This window comes from Eleutherodactylus coqui, chromosome 6 (genome assembly GCF_035609145.1).
Source record: "Eleutherodactylus coqui strain aEleCoq1 chromosome 6, aEleCoq1.hap1, whole genome shotgun sequence".
Lineage (NCBI taxonomy): Eukaryota > Metazoa > Chordata > Amphibia > Anura > Eleutherodactylidae > Eleutherodactylus > Eleutherodactylus coqui.
The window spans coordinates 146,250,254-146,275,187 of NC_089842.1; the positions used below are offsets into that span (position 1 = coordinate 146,250,254).

Genomic DNA, 24,934 nt, shown 5'->3' on the forward strand with positions numbered 1-24,934 from the left:
ATGCATGTGTGAGAGTGGCCTTATGGGTACAACTATGTGTAAAGTATGTAAGCCAGATGGTAAATGGTCTGATGACTATTTACTAACCATAAAAAAATTTTAAAAATAAATGTATAAAATAAAAGTATCCACACTCAAATTCATATACTTCTAGACTTGATGGTCTTACATCCTGTTGCTCTACTGGATTTGTAAAATGGTCCTAAATATCTACAATTTTATGTGTATGTTGGTCAAGGAGGAGTTGAGTGAGATTTTTTCAAAATCCAAATCAAGTATGATTAATCCACAATCTGGCACAAATATGGAATTGTACCCAGCTACTACCATATAAGAGAAAACCAACAAGGTCAGACTGATCCACCGAGGTGCCAGAGTTCCTCCAATGGACCCAGGTACTGACAATGATTGGCAGAAAGGTACTGGTAAGTGACAGCTGGACTAAGTCTGAGGGACTGATATACAAGGTGAGATACCATGCAATAGGTCAATGATGAGTAAAGAAGCACATACACAATTCAGAGGTTTAGATTTTTTTATATAAAGTAAATGCATTTGTATACTTAAACAAATAAATTACAAAAAGTTAAGTGCGTATTTTTCTCTTAAGAAAAAGTAACATGTCCCCTGAAGTAAAATATACATGTAACTGTAAGCTCTATCCTTGTTCTTAAAATAGGAAATTAACATTTAGAGTTAAATTAAAATATGCTTGTTATTAAAAAAAAAAAGTATGCCCATACAGGAGATTCTGCTCTTTGCAAAATTTACATGTAAAAGTCTGTATATGTCATCCAGTGTTGGTTTCACAAAACACCATCGCCCATAGACACCGTTTTCTGACTGGTAACATATAAAATGTCTTTGCGATCATTGCCCATCCTTTGCTTGTCTTAGGCAGATCTTGTGAATCGATGCGTTCTTGTTTGGTTTCTGCTTAATGCACTTGGTGGGTCTCTTAGTGTACGGTCAGCTCAAGCCAGCTCCGTGCTATGCGGCAAGCTGCCATCCTACACAGCTCCTAGAAAGCTCTGTGACATGTCTATTATTGTACTTTGTAACCTTTAGTTTGGCAATCTGTGTTCAAGGTGCCGTGCCAAAAAATTAGATATATTCTAGATTTTGTTATATTTATAAAGGTAACAAGTCCTGGTGGCAGTATATGTAGAAAAAATAGGGGCCTGTCTATGGGATTGGTTCAAGTGTTGCGAGCATGGCTTCCTGAGGTTCTTGGAGGTGGGCTGGAATGTATCAAGGCTGTGGTTAAGTCTTCACTTAAGGCCATTTCTTTGGAATCAAGGAGGTTAAATTCTGCGCAGAAGAGGAGAAGGTGCAGATACAGGGTGTTAAGATGAGGATGTAGTTCAAGGTTCACTATTGTTCTGAAGTGACAGGTATACATGTGGCCCACGAGGTGAAAAAGGAACCGAAAGGTCTTCTGAATAGCTGGCCTGAAAGCCTTTGAAAATTCTTTACCTGAAGAAGAAAAATTCAGAAATGACAGTTTAGTAATCAAAAACAAAGAGGGAACAAAAAATCCATAAAAAGAAACTCAAGCATCCAGAAAGAGAAGCATTCAATTGAGAGTGAATCTGTTATTCCAATTTAGATGGAGTGATCGACAAATTAAGTTGGCCATATACAGTAAATTATAGAAAAGGTAGCCAAACCTGCTGATTTTGGTGGGATCAGCAATGAGATGAGTGAGCATACTCGATAAGGCAAACTGCTCGAGCGAGTAGTGCCTTATTCGAGTGCCTGCCCGCTCGTCTCTAAAGATTCGGCTGCCGGCACGGGTGAAAGGTGAGTTGCGGCGGTGAGCAGGGGGGGGGGGGGGGGGGGGGAGGAGAGGGAGAGAGAGATCTCCCCTCCGTTCTTTCCCGCTCTCCCCTGCCGCTCCCCGCGCCCCCTGCCGGCACCCGAATCTTTAGAGACGAGCGGGCAGGTACTCGAATAAGGCACTACTCGCTCGAGTAGTTTGCCTTATCGAGTATGCTCGCTCATCTCTAATCAGCAACAATCGAATTTGCATGGGGTCAGACAATTCCCCAATGTCTGCCATCATGGAAAAGACGGATTGGCCATGTTGGATTTCTCTAGATGAATTCTACCAAAGGGGTCTATGGCTTATCTGCCTATCTTTATTGAAATAAGCGTGCATGATTGGGCAATCTGGGTGTATGTTTATGGGGGAGAAAGGGGAGATAGCTGTTAGTCGAATGCTCCTTCAGTTGACATCTATCAAGAGTGGCATTTAGACAGCCGTAATGCAGCCGAAAAAATGGATTCTTCACAGTTCAAGTGAATGAAACCTAAACCACCCAAAGTTCAGATCAGTTGAACCATGAGGATGGGTTTTATATTATATAGACCTTAAAATGTGGCTTCATTATAGTAATCTAAATGTAGACCAATTTGTATGGCTTTAGGATGAGAATGTTTACATCTATGGAAATTGTGTTTACCCAGCCTAGTGGTTGACATTAGATCAGTAATGGCTCCACTACCTTTTTGGTATACCATTTTATATACATGAGTTCCTCTGCTATCTGCAGTTCAATGGGAGCAATGCAAGGGAGCAAGAAAAATGAACACTTTGGGGACCCTTCAAATGCTTTCCCAGACAATAAACTGATCATAGAGTATTACATTGCTTGACCACCAGTAATCAGCTGTAATCTGTGAAGGTACTGGGTAGTAAGTGTTTAATTTCCCTGCAGTGCCACCACAGGTCAAATGAAGTATTACACAGTCCTAAATTAAACCAATTAGACGTCTGCATAATGCATAGACGTTCCGAGTCTTCAAGAGGGATAGCCACTTTCTGTAACTGATCTCTGCTGAGGAGCTCCCCTTTATTAATTAGAAGTAGGGTGTTTGAAATGTGCTTCTAGTCCAGACAACATAGTAACATAACATAGTATAGATATAGTATCTTCCAAAAATGTTTCAAATGCAACATAAAATGACACTTAACATATCCAAGATGATTACTACTACTTAAGAAATAAGCCAACAAGGGGCCTTTTCTTAAACTCAGCCCAACCACTTGGGATAAGAATTGTTGCTAGTTCATTACTACAGATGTGCTGCTTTGTCCTAACATATCAAAGAGTAATCTTAGCCATTTTTCAGCAAGGGAATACTGGAAAAAACACCATAAGCAACATTATGGCATTGTGACCTAATAGAGATGAGACCCTCATTGGGATGCTCAGTTAATAAGCTGGAGCGGAGAGCAGCTTCATAGAGCTTCTCGCTCTGGACGACTCTGCACATCCATGCATGATATGATTTCAGTGGGCATTGTGTAATGCTTTATTTCCGCTGTGGTGATGTTGGAGGGGAATTGAACGCTTGCTGCCAGGTTCAGCTGGAGATCTCTCCAGCGCAGCACCCATGATCAGCTTATTTTCAAGGGACCCTTCTGTCAATAAGGGACCGTCAAAAGCAGGCAAGCAATTTAGTGTAAAATCTGCATACAGGCATATTAAAATCAAGTTCAATGCCCATAAATGGCATCAAGAGGATAATTCATTGTAGTAAAAAAATGCCCAAAGCTGCAGTTATGTAATCTTATTCCCATGAACACAGCTTCAATAAAGTGTGCTGTAATTGATATGACATTAAACAGAATCGTCCTGAGGCAAAGCAGAGAGAACCCCTAAAGGGAAAGAAGGATTACTCACTTTGTTTAGTAGGAACCAAGTCTTCATCGGTCAGGATTTTCTGAATAATGCTGGCGGCATAGTCTGCGTATTGCGGGCCTGAGCATTTTCTCTTGCGCCCTTTCTCATTCGTCCATTGGATCTGCCTGGAGACACAAACATACAAAACATTGGTCACAAATTCAATAGACGTATTACTCCACTATATGGATATTGTAGCAAAGTATATGTTGTCTGCTTAATCATTGCATGGTTGGATACCACAATTTTGATCCTTATAAAGATTTTTAAAGAGACCCTCTTGCCATCTTTTTGCAATCGTCTCTTGAAGCACAATACAGTAGTGGCTGTTGTACTGATTACAGTGATATGTCTGCTGTGCGTATCTGTGCAGTAGTTTTGGAGAAACTTGCATCTTATTAATAGCAGTCAAACATGGACTTAGTCCTGAATATTCATGAGCTTCATGCTGGCCACACCCACCCCACCCTCCAGCCAATGATTGGCAGCTCGCTCTCTCTCTCTCTCTATATGCACACTAATAGGAAGAGAGCTGTCAGTCATTGGCTGGAGGGCAAGGTAGGCGTAAATTTTGCAACAGAGAGCGGCACTGTGCGAAAACCACATGTAACTACGAGTGAGAGTTTTATGTACTTTTCTATAAATATCTAATAATCCAGAATATTTGATAATCAAGCACCTATCAAGTTTAAAGGGGTTGTCCGAATTATGAAAGGCCATCTTAAAGGGTCCAGGGTAAAGTAACAAAGGAGCCGATGCTCACCTCTCCCCGTTCCCCGCTTCGTGGTTCCGCTCTCTGCGGACATCATTTTTGCAGGCTGCAGTCAGCCTGAGCAATCTCCAAATGAGCTGCTGCAGATACAGAGTTTAGCTATCGTCACTTATTTTACACTAGGGGGGATCCTTTAGGATGGCCTTTCATAACTTGGACAACCCATTAAATTAATGCCAGACTGAAGGAATTTTCAAGAACCATATTACTGAATTATTGAGCAAATACCCTAAAATGTTTAATGATATTTGCCAATTTCATATTTCACAGGTTTTCATAATATATGTTGCAATTGGAAATTGATCCCATTGATCATACGAAATCATCATTTTGGGACACTGAGATGCTATTGAAAATCCCCAAAATAACTGATGTAGCAAGTTCCAGATCCAAATCTAAGTTGTAATTTAACCAGTTATTGGCAATATTGGTGACCTCCACACTTCAGGGAACATCTCCAAATTAGAAATTGGAAGTCTGAACCCTGTTAGATACAGTGCTATAAGTGGGAAAGACAAGAATAAAAGTTTTTAGCAGGCATTAAGTCCAAATAAGAGAAAGAAAAATGCATCAGAGACCTGTAATCACAGTGATTTAGGCAATGCTGTATTTACAGCATGACATACAATATATAATGTATGTGAAAGGCGATAATTTCAATGTCAACTTTGGAATGACTGGCTGCTCAGGAGCCACATGAGCTGACACATACATATTGCAGGGTATTGTTCCAGTCATCTACACACAGTAAGGGTGGACACTTTGTAAGAGCACCCCTAGGGCGTTCATAACTCCAGTTTATTTCATCGTAAAGGAATCATGCATGCATAGTGAGATAGACCCACTCATTTTGTGAAATCAGAGGGGGTCCAGCATTCTGATCTCCATTGATCTGATTTATAACATGCCTGATTGATTTGTTGTTAGTTTGGGTTCCTACTTGAATTTTTAAATTCTATTTAGCAGTATTTTAGTAATGTATTGTGGGTTTCCGGGAGACATGGGCAACAACCAACTTGGTATTCAGGAGTTAAAACCCAGCTTTCCAGACTCCTGAATGGCAAAGCTGGATGGTTAGTAACACATATGCTATCCATGTTTAAAGGGGTTATCTAGGGTTATAAAAAAATGTCTTTCTTCCAAATGCAGCACCTCCCTTGTCCGTGGGTTGTCTGGTATTGCATCTCAGTTCCCATTCACTTCAATGGAGCTGAGCTGCAATACCACATACAACCCTATGGACAAGAGTGACGCTGTGTTTGGAAGAAGGAAGCCATGTTTTTCTAACCCTGGACAACTCTTTTAACTAGTAGGCCAGTTTGTCGTTCCAGAGTCTGAGAAAGTTTTGTGACAGGCAGTAAGGGACACCTAACAATAAGTTGATCCTAGGGTATCCTGCTGCATGCATCCTGATTCCTGAGCAATCAGTGGTAATCTGCAGGAGAACCCAGAAGCAAGCATTTATTCCCCCAGTAGCGCCACCACAGGACATAGGAAACATTGCATTGTGGTTATTGAAATGAATAAGCTGTTCATTTAATGTAGAGACATCCTGGGTCCTCCACAAAGAGAGGCACTTTTTGCAGCTGCTCTCTTTTCTGGTTAATTGATGGAGATCTCGAAAGAGGGTCTCCCATGTAAGAGTACATGTGCACAGCCTTTTTTCCTTTTGATTTAGGGACTGAAAAACCGAGTCCAAAAATTCAATGGAAATAGCACCCATTCATTTGAAAAAGTGTAGGCACATGGGTCTTTTTTTTACACTTGAATGAATAGTCCAAGTAAAACCCCCCAAAAATCAGCAAGTCCTATTCTTGTCCATGTTTCGAATGAGAATAGCAAATGTTAATGTGCACTTCGGACAGCACAGCGATGGGATGTCCCTGTGCTGACCAATGTGAGTTGTGCTCAAGAATTTCGGGTAGGGCTACATGACCAGTTTGGTCATGATACCTGTTGCAAGACCAAAGATTACACTACTGCCCTGCTACATTGTATCCTAATGTAAGTGAGGCGTTTATGTTGCGATTGTTGAGTTGTAGCTGCAGCAACATGTGAGTCACAATGTGACTTCACTGGCTAACATGAAGTTACGATGTAGCAGGTTCATAGTGCAATCTTTGGGCGTGTGGTATGAGTCGTGGCCAAAGGCGTTGTGTAGCCCTGACTGAATTGGGAATGTCCTAGTAGGGTATTTAAACTGGAGTTGTATAAAGCAGACAGCCTCTATCTTTCTCTAGCGGCACATAGCACATCATTATGTGCAACATTTCATACGTACAAATATTTTGAACTCGATTTGACATTTTTGTTGTGGGTGTAAATGTTTACTGTTTTATAAGTATACAAATGTCCAAGCCAACATATGAAAACCATAAACAGGGAAGCTGGAGGCTCAGGCGCTCTCATCGCAAATATGGCATTTCTTGTGAAAACAAAGCCTTCTACCCTCTAAGCAGCATGTACAAATTGTGAAGTGATCGCCTTTTTATGGAAGTTACTCTCCACAACGGACTAGAGCAGAATAGCCACACTCTACAAATCTGATCAATATTGCAGCCCTGCAATAAAGTATAACTGGATTTCTTGAAGTTGTTGTCACTTAAAGGGCTTCTACAGGATAACATAAACATGATTACTTTCTTACAGAAACAGTGCCACACTTGTCTACAGGTTGTCTACAGTGTTCTCAATAGGGCCGGCGGCTGCAGCGCCAGCCACGTTGAAAACATAGGGAATACATCAGCTGTCACAGAAGTCCGTGATGCTATCCCATTTCTTTCAATGGGACCAGCACTGCTATGGTCCCATTGGAAGCAATGGAATGCAGGCAACCCCCGCAGTGATGATTTTCGGGGAAGGGCTTAAAATATAAGCACTTCCCTGAAAAATCATCCCTAGCTGTAAAAAAAAGTTTAAAAAAAATATATACTCACCTAGAAGAGCTGTCCAGTTCTTCTCTCCTGCCCCGGCAGTTGTTTTCTGTGTTCTGGAGGCCGGGGATTGAAAAATCCCTGCCTCCAGAAAGCGCTGGTCTCATTGGCTGAGCACTCAGCCAATCACAGGCAGCCCTCAGCCATTGAATGACACCTGAGGGCTGCCTGTGATTGGTCACAGCGCTCAGTCAATGACAGGCAGCCCTCAGCCATTGAAAACAATGAGCGATTGGCCCCATTGAAAACAATGAGCGATATCGCAGCGTTCTCTCTGCTAGAAAAAAAAATGCTAGTGGGTAGACACTCTTACACTGCAGCTTATGCCAAAAGCTTCTCTACTGCATGAACAAAGAATAGGACAGGTTAAAAGTCAAAATATTCTTTTCCCTAACAAATGCCTTCAGAGAGAGACAGGACACCCTCATATACATTGGACAGTTATCCACTGCTGTCAAAATCAGCAGAATTGATTGACATTGTTATATTGTCTATGGTCACGATTAGCAAAGAAGAGCATGGAGATCTGCTATTAGAGACATCAACACCTCCCTTCTGATTCTGCAACATCTGCACATTATAGTGGTGCCAAAATAGAGACTGATTAAATTACTACTATGCAGCTATTGCTACCATGAAGTCATCTACAAAAAGCCACATACATCCTGTTTATTGCTTTATCAGCTGCAGAATGGTTTTTACGTGTTATGTGACAGATTGGATTTCTTTCTTTGGCTTTAAATGAGCATTTTTGCCTTCTTCCATTGTGGTCGGCGACAGGCATCAGTGCCTCACTATTTTACAAATGATAATCTTACATCGAAACCGGTAATTAGATATTTATAGGAACATACTGGTAGCAGTTTCCTGGTGCAATTTCTTTCAAGCCAAGCAGAAATTCAGAGTTGCTGTTGTGTTAGGGGTTCAAAATTACCCTTATTCAGAGCAACCTAGAAGTAGGGGCAGAGGTGTACAGTAACATTTTGTCTCCGTGTGAGAGAAACGTCTTCAAGCAAACAAGGAAAAGTATTTTTTCAGATTTGTTCTCTCTAGCAAAATGGCAACCATACTAGTCATCTGCCGATAAAATCGCTGCTTTTAATATGTATAAAAAGATATGACACTGCAATAATAGGAAACTTTTTACTAAACAAGATTATTTGGACTCCTCTTTACCGGGAACGTGGGTAATATGCACAATATATTACATTGACAGCAGAAAAGATTTTAGTGCTCCAATCTTTACCCTAAAGCAACATCTAAAATAATACAAGTCCATATCAAGAGGACTGGCACACCCCTTATATTTGTGTCATGGTGACAGGTTCTCTTTAAATGGTAATGTCATAATTTGATGCCCTGTCTAGCAGTTATCCTTTGTTTTCCCTGTTATGTTAATGGTTTTCAGCCTTTCAATGCCATTGATACTAGTAGGCCACCCAAGCTGCACAGAAAATGTAATTGTGGAATTAATGGTGTGTGTTTAACTGAAGTTTTCACATCAGGCATAGATGAAAGCTAAAAACAGAAGATGGTGTATGCCAGAGACCACTTCAGTCCCTGGTGGAGAGGGGAGCAGGTGCATCGGGAGCTAATTATATGTCCCCCAGGACCATGTCAGCTGTTTCTGTGTATACGCGTTACATGGCAACTTCATATCAACAAGGCACTGTTTGCATGCCTTCTCCACAGACAAGTGCAATGCTGGATTTCCCAAAGTCAAACTTCTCAGGAAACAAGTGTCAATGAATTTCTACAATGGGCAGAGACAGAGGTCATCGAAATTGGTCTTATTTAAGACCATGTGAAGACCAAGTTCCAATTCCTTCTATTGAGCTGGCTTAATATGGGCGTATTTGTGCACACAATACGCAGAGAATAGAACACACTGATTTCAATGGGTCCGTTCACATGCGCAATTTTTTTTCTGCACATTTTGGTCGCACAAAAAAACCCCTAAAAACAGATTGAAGTACTTTTTAAAAACTTCATAAATAAGAGATCACTAGGTCATGGTTACATCTTTTGTGCATAGAGAAGAGGCCCAATTGCAAAAATGAAAACGGGCACTCTCCTGGTACTGGGTCATGCTATCATTCCCTTCTTCACACAGTTCCCACGTAGGAAAGCAGTTATGACTTTTCTGGCCAGTTCAACTTCGCCTTCAGAACATTACAGTGCCTAAGTGGAGGTGGTAAAATTAAGGTGGATGAGACTAAACTAAGCTTGGGCCTTTCTGCCACAGTTTCACTGCCTACCTCCATGTATGCTGTAGAAGAATGAAGTATTGAATGGCACAAGTCCGGACAAGATCGATTGGTAGTGGTATATAATGCCCTTTATTCAACTACATGAAACAGTGCGTTTCAAATCACCTTAAATCTGTGCAGAAACCTAGAGGAGATCTATTAAGACTTATATTTCATATACCAGTCTTAAGAGTTTTCCTAGATGCATGCAATGCTAGGACATAGACTTACCATTCCGGCAAATCATCATGGGACCCCATCAGCTACTGTGAGAAACTCCTGCAGCCAATCAGGGACTGGGGGCGACACCTGGCTGTCAAGCAGCCTAAGCCTTGTCTCCACCCATCACTTTTGGTGGAGACAAGATACAACAGTACTCTCGTAAACAATAGGTCACGATGAAGACCCAGAGTTGCCGGTGGGGGATGAGTGCAAGCCAGAAGAGGTATCAACTGATTTATTATTTTAACACATTGGGGACCTAATTTTAAGGAAACAAGTTATCTTGGAAAACACCTTTAACCCAATGTACAATGGAGTAAGATGCGGCATATTTATTAAGAGTCACACACTTCTTAATACATTTGAAGCATCATCGGCTGTACGTGTGAAGAAAATGAAGTCTACACCTGCTATGAGCAGGCATAGATTTCTGCTGCCCTTTACACCATTTCCTTCTCATAAATGCCCTTGCTATTCAACCTTTGCCTTTCCATTCACAGTGTCAGACTTGTTTTTTAGTCAGTATACTGAATTCCATTAGTGGGCCTGTCCTCTTTACAAGACTTCCTCTTACGCACATTGACAAAACGCCAAGCCTAATGTTTGAGCAGAAGGAAGTAAAAAAATACTGCACTATTTTAAGCCAAGTCATTAAATCCACCGCTATCTCGTTTTATCAAATGGCCAACTGATCAGCTCTACGATTGCGAGCTCTTTTGGGTAGGGCTTTAGTCCTCTAGGATTGCCTTTTCTCAACTGCTCGTTATATGTTATATACAAAATGGTAATGATGACGACAAAGTATCTCATCTGCCGACAACACAAGGGGGAAGAAGCAGTTTTGCTTGACATTCATAAGAATGCAGTTTAGCAGGACTGTCAACATCTGGGGAAACCAGGACCTCACAAGCATGAGCACACTTTGTAAAAATTAGTCAGGATTCATTCATGGGGGCGTTGTTGGGTTTAAGATTATGTTCGCCTTTTATCATCATGTCGCTTTAACATTCTGTGCTGTTCAATTTCTTACGTCGTTTGCACAGAAACGGATTTTTGCTGCGGAATCCGTAGTCAGCATCTGCATGGAGGATCTAAGCAAATACCGTTCAAAGCCTGCTATGTAAACTTGCTTTTTCCTTCACACTCGCGGATACGAATTGCGATTTCCGTGAGCGGAGGAAAAATCGCAGCATGCTCTATTTTGCTGCGGATGGCTGCCATTGAAGTCAATGGAAGCCATCCAACCTGCAGCCCATCCGGGTTGACATTGACATCGCCTAGCGATGGCGCGGAAAAAAAACACATTTCAAAAAAACATGGCTATTCACAGTACAAAGCTGGAATCTGCTGCAGGAAACCGCATGCGGAATCCGGCACTGCCGTGTGCAGACGACCTTAATATAACCAGAGGTGGAATCGGCATCTGACAGACTTCTATTGCATATTCTATGGACAATTTGTAAGTCATATTCAGTAAGCTCCTTCTATTGGGGCTTCGTGCAACAAGAATTGCATCATTTAACAGTAAGGGCTCCTACAGACAAGTGTAGGTATACATACACTCGCGATACTGTGACGTAATATCGCGCGCATATCCAAACATTTTACTGTACTTCTCCATGCCTCCATTCCTTTTCACATTGGCGTGGGACACACCTGCGTTGTGATTTAACCGGCTGTGCAGTTTAATAAATCCTTGGTGTTATCGATTAACACCACAAAATCCCATAGTTCAGTGCGTGATTTCGTGTGGATGGGGTGCGCATTTGCGCACACCCATAGACTCGTATGGTGCCTTGGGTGCACAAATGCACACAAAAATAGAGCGCACAAAAGTTGAGAGCAAAAACACAGAAAGCGAGGGAACCCATTGAAATCAATCGGTTCTATTCTCTACGTTGTGCTCAATCGATTTTGTGTGTGCAAAATCGCCAATCCCCAAAGGCCCTAAGTATATGCATGTAATGTGGAGCTGCAATTGTCAGGGCCCTTTTACCCCAAATGATTATCGTTTAGCTTATCGCTGGATTCTGTGAAGCCGTACAATAATCATTCAGTGTAAACGCTGCCAGCGACTGAACGATCAATGATAATTTGTTTGTTTATAGTTCATTGTTCAGTTTAGGCAGGCATTAAAACGAAAAATCGATTGGCCAGTGTAAATAGGTAGTCATCTATGAATGACTGCCTGTTCATTGTGAGTGGAGGCAGGCAACCGGAAGCGATCTCCAGCCTGCTCCGCCTCCTGAACGATTATAGCTGCTGAGTGAAAGCACAGGAGTGATATCACTGAGTGGACTGTAGGGGGTTTTAGCACCCGACAATCGTCCAGTCCAAAAGGACCCTTATGAAAATTTACTAAGAAATTAGTCAACACAGAATTTTGAACCCATCCAAAGTTGGGCTACAAAAATTGAAGGAAGGTCTCCAAACACAAAACGTATCAGTAAAAACTTAAATAGCTTAATTTGTATATCCTAGAGGAAAGAAGGGAGAGGGGACACATGATAAAAACATTTACATATGTCAAAAGATATAAATAAGGATCAGGGGAGAAGAGTTATTGGGAAACTACGTGAGAACAAGTGGGCACAATCTGAGATTAGTTGGGGAAAAATCAGAAACAATGTTAAAAAATATTATTTTACTGAAAGAGTAGTAGATGCTTGGAATAAACTTCCAGCAGATGCGGTTGGAAAATCAACAGTAAGCACACCTGGGATAAGCATATGTCGATCCTAAGAGAAATATATGGGCAGACTAAATGGATTTTGTGGTCCTTTTCTGATGTAAATCTTCAGTTTCTAATTAAACAAATTGGTGTCCAAGAGTGAACACTCCATTTAAGGACTAGTTATTAATTCAACCTTTGCATCCCCTAATGACATGCTACTGTTTTAAACTGTCTGCTGCCACTCAGACATACTTAAGTCTAAAGGCCCTTTTAGACAAGACGAATGTCGGGTAAATGATGCCCGACACTCATCCCCGCACATACTAGCTGGCTCACAGTGGGGAAGCTGCAGGAGATTTCACTCCTCGCTCCCCCGCCCCTCTCCATTGACATAACACAGCGGCTGTTCAGTACTGAACGGCCGCTATTTAAACTGAACGATGAGCGATCAGCTCACTATCCATCATATTATGCTGCATAAACGATGGACGATGAGCAGATCGCTCTTCCTTTAGTGTAAATAGCAGCTGTTTAGTAGTGAACCGCCGCTATGTTATGTCAATGGAGAGGGGTGGGGGAGCGCAAGGAGAAAAATCTCCTGTAGCCTCCCCCCCCCCCCCCCTCCCCTCCTGCTGACCACTGTGAGAGCGAGCCAGCAATACTAGCTCCCGTGCAGGAGCACGGGAGCGTAGACACACAGGGACGAGTGTCTGGCATCATTTGCCTGACATTGTTCCAATCTAAATGGACCTTAGGACTAGGGGGACGATTTCACGATGACTGTCAAGCGCTTAAGCAATGTTTAATGCTCCTGTGCTTTCATACAGGACCGATGATCACTCACTGATTGGAGTCAGGGTGTACTGGAGATGTCTTCTGGGCACCCACCTCCATTCAGAGTAAACAGGCAGTCATTCATAGATGAACTGCCTGTTTGACACAGATCAACAGTCACTTATTTTTTAGGTGAGCTAAAAACCATGTGACTCTGACAAATGAGCGAATCTCACTGACTTGCCCTGTTGAGTCCCTATTTACACGGGATGACAGTCACGGTATGAGTGACTATCGACCTGTGTAAAAGTTCCCTAGGTCTATACTGCTAAAACCCAAGGACCCAATGGCTCCCATAAGGTTGTGTTGTATATACTACATGATATAGGCCTGGTCAGCACTGAAGGCTTCCATACCACTCCAACTAAACGCAACATCTGCGTGGGGTTTGTATCTCTTCTCCAGCCTAGTGTGCACAAGTTGTATTCAGTAAACTGATGGTGTCAGGTCAACTCTTAAAACAGACTAGATCAGCAACAAAACCCTGTCAAGCTGGTTATGTGTTTTGTGGGTGTACGCGCTCCAGTGCACAGAAATTCCAGCACTCGCTTATACTTAATCAAACCTCGTTATTTGTAAATGTGAATTATTGGGTCGAAACAACATAAATTCACTGTAAATGTGAACGTGCCAACATTTTCATGACCTGCCATTTCTCTATAATGTTTATACTGGTCCAATAAACAGTTGAACTGTCCAGAGAGAATCCAGTTAAATTTAGCACAGACATTTTATGATGTTTTTACTCCCCCTTCAAACCAGGCTTCATGCCAACGCAGAGAAGGAATTTTCATCCTTTAAAAGGTGCAGCCGGATTCCTTATGTGCAGAAGTGGCTGTGCAGGCCTATACTTGTACATGGTTATTACCAGAATGCTTTGTGCTTTCTGCAGAATATCACCCTTTTAGGGGGAGGGAGGGTTCGTATGAAACAAAGGGCACATGTCAAGAGAATTTCACTGGGATTCTTTGGCTTTTTTATGGCATTTATATAAGAATGCCATCTCTACAGCTTACAAGTCCTCAGGACAAAAAGTTTTACAGAAATCAAATCACAATCTAAGACACATTAAATCAAACCATGGCGAAATCCTTTGGTTAAAAGTGTTGTAATTTGAAGGGGGCAATATGGGTACAACTACAGAGGAGCTACAAAGTTGCCCACCAAAGTGCCCAAATTTTGGTCAACTCACCAAATATTATCTTTTTAAAAGGGACTTTTGTGGAATTAAATAAAAACTTTGTGTGAGTGTTGTATAGAGCCCCCCCCCCCCTCCTTTTCCTATTAATACCCATCCTGTATTTCTGAGCTGCTTTCACCATGGAGTTACAGATGAAACATTCACCCAGCCTTGGCCACAATTAATAATTGACTGATCATGAGGCCTATAGTATCACTAACAGCAGAAAAAGGGCCAGAGGAAAACTACTTGCGGTCAGAGAATCATGCGACTCTAAAAGTCTACATTTCACACCATGAGCATATTAAACCATTGAATATGAGAACAGATTTAAAGGGGTTGTCTCGCGGCAGCAAGTGGGGTCATACACTTCTGTATGGCCATATTAATGCACTTTGTAATATACATCGTGCATTAATTATGAGCCATACAGAAGTTATTCACTTACCTGCTCCGTTGCTAGCGTCCCCGTCGCCATGGATTCGTCTAAATTCGCTGTCTTCTGGCGTTTTTAGACGCGCTTGCGCAGTCCGGTCTTCTGCCTGATGAATGGGGCCGCTCGTGCCGGAGAGCTGGTCCCGCATCGTGATCGTAGCTCCGCCCCATCACGTGTGCTGATTCCAGCCAATCAGGAGGCTGGAATCGGCAATGGACCGCACAGAGCCCACGGTGCACCATGGGAGAAGACCCGCGGTGCATCGTGGGTAAAGATCCCGGCGGCCATCTTGGAGAAGGAAGAAAGAAGTCGTCGCAGAGCGGGGATTCGGGTAAGTAATATATATATATTTTTTTTAACCCATCCCTTGGGTTTGTCTCGCGCCGAACGGGGGGCCTATTGAAAAAAAAAAAAACGTTTTGGCGCGAGACAACCCCTTTAACCAATGAATTGTCAAGGACATTTCCATGGGATCTCCATCACTGAATACAGAGCAAACCAGCCACTTCTCAGACTAAATTCCCAAACCCAAGAGATTATCATAAATTCCATACAATAGAATGTGCGGCCCTTAGAAAGACTTGCAAAAAGATGGTTACAGATTGTCTTTACTATAATCCTTGTCAACGCATGATGTAGCTTGCCCTTAAAAAAATTATGCTTGCTACAGGCTGGAGTGGATTTCTAGTATAATTTAGGCCTCATGTCCATGGGCAGATCAGTTTCCGCATGTGACCCTGCCCACGGCCGAGGACACTGCGGTTCTTCTGCCTACCCGTCCAGGTCTTCTATCTTCTTCACTGCGGATGTGTGCAGAAGCGCCGGCCGGTGTACCACCACGCATGTGCAGTCGAGTTTTTGTTTTAATTTTTTTTAATTCCTGCTTTCCCGCAGAATTCGCAGCCCGTCCAATCATGAGCAGGAGGAGTTATACAATATGCAATCTTATTTCTATCTATTCACTTCTAGTTTATAGTCTGTTCTGTTATTTCTGCACTAAGAGATGCATAATATATACAGCTTTCATTAATGTAAAACAAGGTATTAATCCATACACATGGAGTACTTACGTTGACCAGGCTTTCATCGTTGGACAAGATGATATTGTGCAGAATTCGGATATAGAACCGTACATGAGGCTGACATGGTTGTAGAAGGCAGAGGCTGAGGAATAAGAGAATGTTAAAGAGTTAATAAGTTAAAGCCAATTCAGTATAAAATATGAGTTACTATGTTTATTATCATGAACATAAGTTTTTACACCCTTGTCATTTACAGTTTATATGTGCCATTTTTGTCAGGTTATCTCTGAGACCTGTCACTATAACTCAAGGGATCTGAAAATCTCATCTATGGCTCAGACTACCCCAGCTGGACAGCTCCTGTCCATTTACCATAACAGGTCATCCTAGAGGAGGCCTCTTCCTACTTGGGGTCCCCTTCTATTATCCAAAGGAGGGAGGTGCTGCAAAGACTAAACCCTTCTCAGGATGACCTATGGTGCCTTCATATGCACTGGAATATTCCATACTGAACATATCTGCACCAAAATCTGCATATCTAACATATCTAAAATGACTAAGTGCTTGCATTCCCTAAAAAACAACAATACTGAAACATCTTTTCTTAAAACTCTGCATTATTTATAGATACGTGTATAGATATAGAAATATGATGACAACTTGGGGTGTTATCATTCCAATAGTCAATGGGATGTGTTTCTATATACTTTGTTACATTGATTGGACATGGTCAAACAAGGGGAATGGAGGCTCCTAGTAATGGCAGTAATACAAGAGGAGCGGTACAATACAGATATGCTACTCCAGCCTTTTTTTCCATGGGAATGCAAGTATTTATTAGTACCGACGTTTCAGTAATAAAGTTGACAGGTCCTCCTTAGGTTGCGGATCCATATGATCTTTATTATACATGCTGACAAGCTCTGTTAACTGTTTGTTTTAAAGAATCGGCCACATTTGTTTTAATAGCTAAATATGAGACCCGCAACTAGGACCTCTGTCAATCCCTACTCCCTTCATAGGAATAACATGGAGGGAGCCAAGTCTCCATACAAGCGGAGGGAAGGGGAGGACAATTGTTGTCAGACAACCAACTTTCATCCGTCAGTTACTATCAACTTTTCCAATAAGTGGAGTGCTGAGTACTTCATAGCTGGTTATTTCAGAGAATGTATCATCGACTATGAGTTATTATAGCCAACGATAAGCAGCAGCCAAGGATTCTCGATCACACGCAGCTTTCATGGACAAACAGCACATTTAGTTTCCTGTTTTCTGGTAGCAAAAACCTGCCAACACATCCAGAGGGTTAATGTGGTGCTCCATACAGGCGCCATCTATATTTAACAAGGAGGTCTCTTACGTACCATAACTCTATATTATGTCTAACCCTTGTGATATACAAGTAGTAGAGAAAACAAGAGTCTGCTCTCCCAGCAGAAGAAAAGAAAAGCTGAGGCGTTGGGAGGAGAAAGTTTGTGGTCAAAGAACTGGATGAGAAATTGGAAGTCAGACCCAGTAATTCTCCTTTAAACTTCACCATCAAATGAGCAACAGATGCTGAATTACCAGCACTCATCTATGAGACAAGTTTGGTGCAGATGTGTCTGGACAACAGTAGACTGAATTCTTCACAGGGTGCAGTACATGGGGTTTCAAAAATATTGTATCCCTACCGCCTACCACTAGCTGATTATGAGGGTCTCGCTGCTGAGAAGGTTACATAAATATACCCAGTGCCGTGTTGGTTCTAGAGTACCTAGTGAAATTCATACTTATAGGGCATTTAAAGTAGACAATACCTTTACTTGTACATACACCTTGACTGGTCTATGAACATTTAAAGGCAATTTCACTTATTATGACATTTACCTTCTACCATCAAAAGCTGTTACAGTGTCACTGTTCTACAACTATACCCTAGATGTTTGGTAATGGATCCTAGGTTCTGTTGAAAATCTATTATCTATGGAGGTTTGCAGACAAATAGCCACTGGTCTCCAACCTGCTGTGATACCACAGCTTCCAATCATGTCCTAAAAGCTTTATGTTAGGAGTTGCACAACATCTGAAGAGCCACAGGTTGGAGCCCACCATGGGCTGCTGTTTTAACAAACCCTGTTCAGTAACAGCAGAAAGTATCCACTGCGGATTCAAGCCATGTAGCAGATTTTAAAATCCACAATGTGCTCTATTTGTTGCGGATATTTCACTGCGGATTTCATTCATTTCAATGCAATGAGTGAAACCCACCACTGGCATAACTATAGGGGATGCAGGGGATGCGGTTGCACCCTGGCCCAGGAGCCTTAGGGGGCTCATAAGGTCTCTCTTCTCCATATAGAGAGCCCAGTACTATGAATAAAGCATTATAGTTTGGGACCCTGTTACAGATTTTGCATTAGGGCCCAGAAGCTTCAAGTTACACTTCTGCGTTAAGGGGTTAGGAGAATTTGGGGGACCCCAAGATAAACTTTTGCACCCAGGCCCTTGAGCCTTTAACTACGCCCCGGAAACCCACTACTAAATCTACAACAAACTTATGCGAATTTCATTGCAAATTTTTTTGCAGATTTTATGTGTGGAAATACAATGTAATTTTTAGTCTGTGTGTACAACTAGCCAGAATTAAAACAAAATAATGCCAAATGATATTTGCTGTGATCTGTGACCTGATCTGGACTTTCATTAATGGGATGCAGATCTGTTTAATATGAATGACTTTACAACTATAGTACCTGGCTTTAACCAAAAAATCCAATGTGGAAAATGAACTTTTTGACAGATGTCTGTAGTCTGTCAGCATCAGTTACACTAATTTGTTTTCAGAAAAGGTACAGATAGCAAAATATGGCCTAAATCTGCCTTTTCAAGAGTCTTAGATCATCAGATTCACTCTGCTCATAGTATTGCAGATTAAACCTTTTCTTTTCAGCAGTTATCCTCTCTAATTAAAATCTGGGCCAAAATGCCGCCCTCCAAGTGAACACAGCTTAAACATTAACAGATGTAACCAGATCAGTATAGAGTTTTTGCTTAATGTAATGAGTCTAGTTTATTACAATTTTCAGAACCCTCCTAACTTACTTAAAAGGATTGTCCTGAGACTTTGAGCATTTTTTCCTATTGATGACCTATCCTCAAGATAGGTCATCAATAGATGACAGTCAGGGGTTCACCGCTCAGGATCAGCAGATTCCCAATGCCATGGTTAGCACAGACAGTACAGAAAGTAGACAGTGCTGTGTGTAGTGTAGCGGCCCTATTTGGTATTATAGGTACAGCTCCAATTGAATTCAATGGCGCTGTGTCTACAGTTGCAAACCAACAACTCCAACGTTGTCAGTGCCATCTGCTTCCTGCACTGACCACATTGACAGTGGTGCCAGGAATCAGCTGATCATCGTGATCCCAAACAGCGACCCCCGCTGATCATCTATTGATGACCTATCCGGAGAACAGGTCATGAATACAAAAAAAGGCCAAGGTCCCAGAAAACCCTTTTCAATGGTTATCTGCCCACAAAATTATAAACAAATTTAGATGGAACTGATGCTTTGTATAGAATGTTGAAAGCCCAATGCAATGACATCTTCAAAGCAGGCAAAGCTTCACTAAAGGGAGATGCATGCCATAAGCCAATGATGTTGACTCATTGAGGTCTCATAAGAGTAAATTAAACCTTTCCAGCCACAAATTCAATTCATATGGTAAGAGCTGCATTGTTTTCAGCAGCCACATATCCTATTCATTTGGAAGTGTGGGCTGATCCAACCACAACGTTCATCTTGTCTTCAGAGTTGAGTTGGCTTTGTGCTCTATAGGACTTTATGGTGTAAGACGCACAGTCCTGATCCAGAAAATTCTGGAAAATGGGACAGGAATTCTTAAGAGTACTGAAGAAGAATTATGCCAAAGGGCTGTGCCTGTCTATTAGAAGACAAGCCCCAGGAGCCAAGTTGTCAAGAAGACTGGAAAAAAATTTTTGGCGCCTATGTTTTTTATTTTTTTATTTTAAATTGATGTCTGTTGGCTACAGTATTGTGTCCACCCTGGATTTAAAAGGGTGTTCTGAACAGAGACATTTCTGGAACAGTCACCTATAGGGATAATGGAGGTCTTATAATTCCTCCCTTAGCAATCCTAAGTTACTAGCATCAGCCTAAAGAAGAGACAAAAGAGAGCAGGTCGAGCAATAGTCTATGGGATTTATAGAAAGCCAAGCCTAGTGGCTCAGCTGTTTGGGTAACAGTGCTCATACACATTAGATAGAAGGAAGTTGATGGTTTAACAAGTACTGAAAGAATGATCGTCTGTTGAATAATCATTACTCATTACTCATATTTGTCCCATTTTAGTCCATATTTGCCAATACAGTCGTTAAAACTGGCAATACGAGTCTTCTATACGAGACTTCTATGAGTCGGGGCAAAGGACAAACAATATTTCTGGCATGTTCTTTCAAAGAAAGAAAGTTCGTAGACAAAAGATGTTTTGTCCAACTATCAGACAAAAAAATTAAAACCTGGCCAACTTCTGTCAAGGTGATGACAGTGTTATCAGTCTGCTAAAAGGATCATTCATTGCTAAACTTCACTTGACGTATTACTGTTTTGTTTTGACGTTGCCTGTTTTCATAAAGTTTAGTCCAATCTTCATGGCATCTCTATTGCCATAGACTACAGTTTAAATATATTATAATTAGGTATATATTGTATACAGTGTCTAGCAAAAGTATTCACATTACAACCTTTGTTGAGTCTTCGATGTCCTCCTTGAATGGTCTGTGAGCCTTGGTGTGCTGCTTTCTCTTCTGAAGGTTTGTAGTTGTGCCATATTCTTTCCGTTGCGTTATAATAGGTTTCTTGGTGCTCCGGAGGATGTTCCAAGTTCTTTTTTTTTTTTTGTTTCATTTTTTATAATTCAACCCTGATCTATACTTTTCCACAACTTTGTCTGTGCTCTGTTTGGAAAGCTGGTAATTGTAGTTCTACCAGAAGACATGGCGTCTGTTATAACATCTTCTTACTCAAGTGCCAAGTATGTGACAATTATGCAAAGTGCAGTTGTCATCCACATACCAAAGTGAAGAAAACATGCACATGCTTCACCCGGCCTGACCAACTCTGTTCTCATAGCCCAATCCAAACAAGAGAGAATACAATGTAAGGCATGTACAGGACAGGTCTAGAAGACATTTTGTCACTCTCAGTGTTATGTAAGCTTCAAGACATGGTATAAGCCAAAATGCAGGTGTGAATTGTATGACAAACATGTAGCAGAACAGTATGAACTGCATGTCATCATACAGGCAAACATTTTTTTTTCAGCGTCCATTGTTATCATGTTAGGGGTGTGAGAGGCCGAACCCATAGTGACCAGCTGATCTCAGGGATGACTATTGCAACACCCCAGATGGGAGAACCTGGGCACCTGGCTGACGTGAAGAGCTGGGAGGCATAAGTGCTGTTTCGTCACGGTGGCACTTATCAGGCTCTGGTCCCGGAGGGATGACACGCAGCCAAGGCCAATGTAAATTTGTAAGCCAGCTTCAACACTCCTATGGCAGGAAGTGCCAATAAACGGGATAGGGGGAGTAGTAGTACTTATCACTCGTGACGCCACCGTTCCCACGCACTGGTATTCACGCGGCGGAGAAGTAAATACAGAGACTTGTATCAAGTACCTCGGGTCCTTAGGAATGGTTAAGGCCCGGTATAACTTTTACTGAATAAAACTTGTATAATAGGTAATGCAGGTACAATTCACTTCTGAATATTTACGGGCTACAGCTTAGAGGTAGGGAGGATACACTGGATGAATATGGTCCTACAGTCCATGTTATCTGTATGTCACCGGGTCCTGGATTGGGAGCACTCCAGAGGAGGAAGGGGGTAGGGGTCACTCCGCAGACTCTCTGGCAGACAATTATTTAGGAAGGCGTAGCCAATAAAACACCCCGCGCTGACTATGCATGAGTGTCACAATCAAGTACCTCTGTGCGGTGATTTTAACTATGGACGGCCGCACAGAAAACGCCTGTAGTGTGAACGGATACCTGTTTTAGAACTTTGGTAGGGCTCTCTCTCTCTAGGTACTGACTCCTATTCACATCCACTCTCCACATGCTACAGGATGTCGCTTCTCTTCCTCCATCTTCACCTACATGGAAGCTGAAGGTGCTTCCATGCAGCATCAGGTATCTCATCTGCATGGCCAGCATTTAAGGCAGCCAGCAGTGTATGTGCACAGTGATAATGTGCTAAGTTACGGAAAGTTTTACAGCAGTCCTACAGTTTGTGGAACTACTACTAACACTGTCATGACATGAATTGTATCATATGACAATGATCCAAGCAGACTACTGGTATTAAGAGAACAACCATACAAGGACTGGGAAACTTACCATTACTGGCCAGCCATTCGTCTACATTGAGTCCTTTGGGTAATGCCACCAGCATTAACATATCGGCATCTAGTATTCGAGCCCCAGTATATCGTGGTTCCAGGTAGAGCTTCTCGCTTTCTGCTGCTGCCTTCTTTTTTATTTTACTGCTGCTGAAAAAGGAAAAATAACTGTTTGTGTGATGTTACCCAAAATCGTCACATGGTTAGGAAGGACCTGAAGATTAAACATTATATCTTAGTGGCTAACTGCTCCCATCACAAGCAGCACCGCTGTTGTTCAAAGGCTGTGTTGGATATTGTAGTTTGCTAAAAATTCAAAACTTCAGCTACTTGTTATGTACCTAGGCCTGTGCATAGCAATGAGCAGACCAACCAGTAGAACCCTGTTTTGGGTTGAACTTTGCTAAAAGTTCAGTCCAGCACAAACCATAACCAAGCTTATAGCAAAGATCTACACGGAACAGGGTTCTACTGGTTCAGCTCACTCAACACTAGTCCTGAACACTAATTGTTTAAACACTGAGTGTTATACTAGGCTTTTCCTGCTCTTAAAGGAGATGTCTCGAGGAAGCAGTTAATTTTTTTTTTTGCCCAGTCCCCCCCATTAAACACACATTACTAAGCCCCCCTGTAAATGACATTTCTAGCTGGTTCGTACTTACCGTTCCAGCGTTTCAGCAAGTTATAAAAGTTTCCTCAAGATGGCCGCCGGCTCTTTCCCAGTCGCTCGCTGCAGCCCGACGTGCGCTCTCCCGAGACGCCGCCAGCTGTGTCTCCATGGCAACCGGACGCATCGCAGCCGCCGACCAGACGCCCCGCAGCCGCCGACCAGACAGCAGGTAACCGGCGCTAGCCCCCGGCTCCCCAGCGCTAGCTCCCCCGGCGCAGCGACAGCCCCCCCCCATCGCAGCGACAGCCCCCCCGGCCTAGCGCTAGCTCCCCCGGCGCAGCGACAGCCCCCCCGGCCTAGCGACAGCCCCCCCCATCGCAGCGACAGCCCCCCCGGCCTAGCGACAGCCCCCCCGGCCTAGCGACAGCCCCCCCCCCATCGCAGCGACAGCCCCCCCGGCCTAGCGCTAGCTCCCCCGGCGCAGCGACAGCCCCCCCGGCCTAGCGACAGCCCCCCCCATCGCAGCGACAGCCCCCCCCGGCCTAGCGCTAGCTCCCCCGGCGCAGCGACAGCCCCCCCGGCCTAGCGACAGCCCCCCCCATCGCAGCGACAGCCCCCCCGGCCTAGCGCTAGCTCCCCCGGCGCAGCGGCAGCCCCCCCGGCGCAGCGGCAGCCCCCCCCCGGCGCAGCCCGGCGCAGCGGCAGCCCCCCCCGACCCATCACTTACCTGGGAGGCTTCTCGGGGCTGCTGGGCTGGGCTGGTCTTCTCCGCTGGGCAGCTCCAGTTTCTGCACCTTCCTCTAACAGAGGATGGTGCAGAATGGCCGCTTCAGCGCGCTCCCGAGCAGTGACAGCTCGTCTGCGCATGCGCAGAAGAGCTGTAGCGGGGAGCACACTGAAGCGGCTCGTGCTGAATGGAGAAGACCGGACTGCGCAAGCGCGTCTAAAAAAGCAAGCTGCCAGCGAATTTAGACGGAACCATGGAGACGAGGACGCTAGCAACGGAGCAGGTAAGTGGAATAACTTCTGTATGGCTCATATTTAATGCACAATGTACATTACAAAGTGCATTAATATGGCCATACGGAAGTGTATAACCCCACTTGGTTTCGCGAGACCACCCCTTTAAGACAGTTTTATACACCAGTTTTAGTGGTCTTGGTGAACTTCCGGTTTGGTTGGAACTAATTAATACCGAAAGTTCGACGAACTAGCCAAAGCAAACTTTTTAAAAGTTTGTTCATCACTATCTGTGAGAAAGCTGGGAGATAAACTATATATATAGCTACCAATTACAGTAGTTGTCACCCAACTTTCCCATATTCTCTAATGGCAATCCTCTTTTGCTCTAGTGACATTACAGCAGTGAGTGACGAGATATGTAGGGGGCCATATAGGTTCCAGTTCTTTCCAAGATAGGAGATATCTAGGGAAGTCCCTTTAGTTTGAAGTTGCTTTTTTGGAGTTGGAGGGGGTGCATTGGGGGGCTGTTGGATAAAAGGGCTAATAACCTAATACGTGCAATGTCTAATCTTCTTAAAAGCACCCCCATGTGGAAGTCACCTGCTCTTCACCCTGTTTGATCAGTGACTTCATATTTATGATAATGCTAGTAAATGACAAGTTGGAGTGATAGAACAGGACTGTCAGGCTTTACTTTGGGAGTGCAGCTTCTTAATGCCTCACCCTGATTTACCTCCTCCGCCTTACATTCAACTTGCACTTCTCTTCCTCTAATTACTCATAAGGCTTTAATAAGAATTGGGTGGATCTTCTAGGAAAACATCCCAATAAATAAACATTTATGCAGCTTTTACTTTGTTTAGACGGTTTGGACCTACTTTAATCATCACAATTTATTAAAGGGCAATTCCTCTTAAAATCACCAGTAAATGCAAGAACGCA

The 24,934-nt window shown here is 42.9% G+C and overlaps 1 protein-coding gene across 2 annotated transcripts in view; it reads right to left on the reverse strand.

Annotated features, from left to right (window-relative positions):
- Positions 1–517: 517 nt before the first annotated feature.
- LOC136632755 (MOB kinase activator 2-like) overlaps positions 518–24,934 on the reverse strand; it is a 37,171-nt gene continuing 12,754 nt past the window's right edge. The window contains exons 3-6 of one of the 2 annotated variants that reach the window (XM_066607893.1): positions 22,418–22,566; positions 16,060–16,153; positions 3,690–3,814; positions 518–1,476 (exon numbers count right to left, since the gene is read on the reverse strand). In XM_066607893.1, the coding sequence (XP_066463990.1) occupies positions 1,199–1,476; positions 3,690–3,814; positions 16,060–16,153; positions 22,418–22,566 (646 nt within the window). In that variant the 3' untranslated portion in view covers positions 518–1,198. Of the gene's footprint in view, positions 1,477–3,689; positions 3,815–16,059; positions 16,154–22,417; positions 22,570–24,934 lie in introns of both variants that reach the window. The other variant, XM_066607892.1, reaches the window with a different exon arrangement.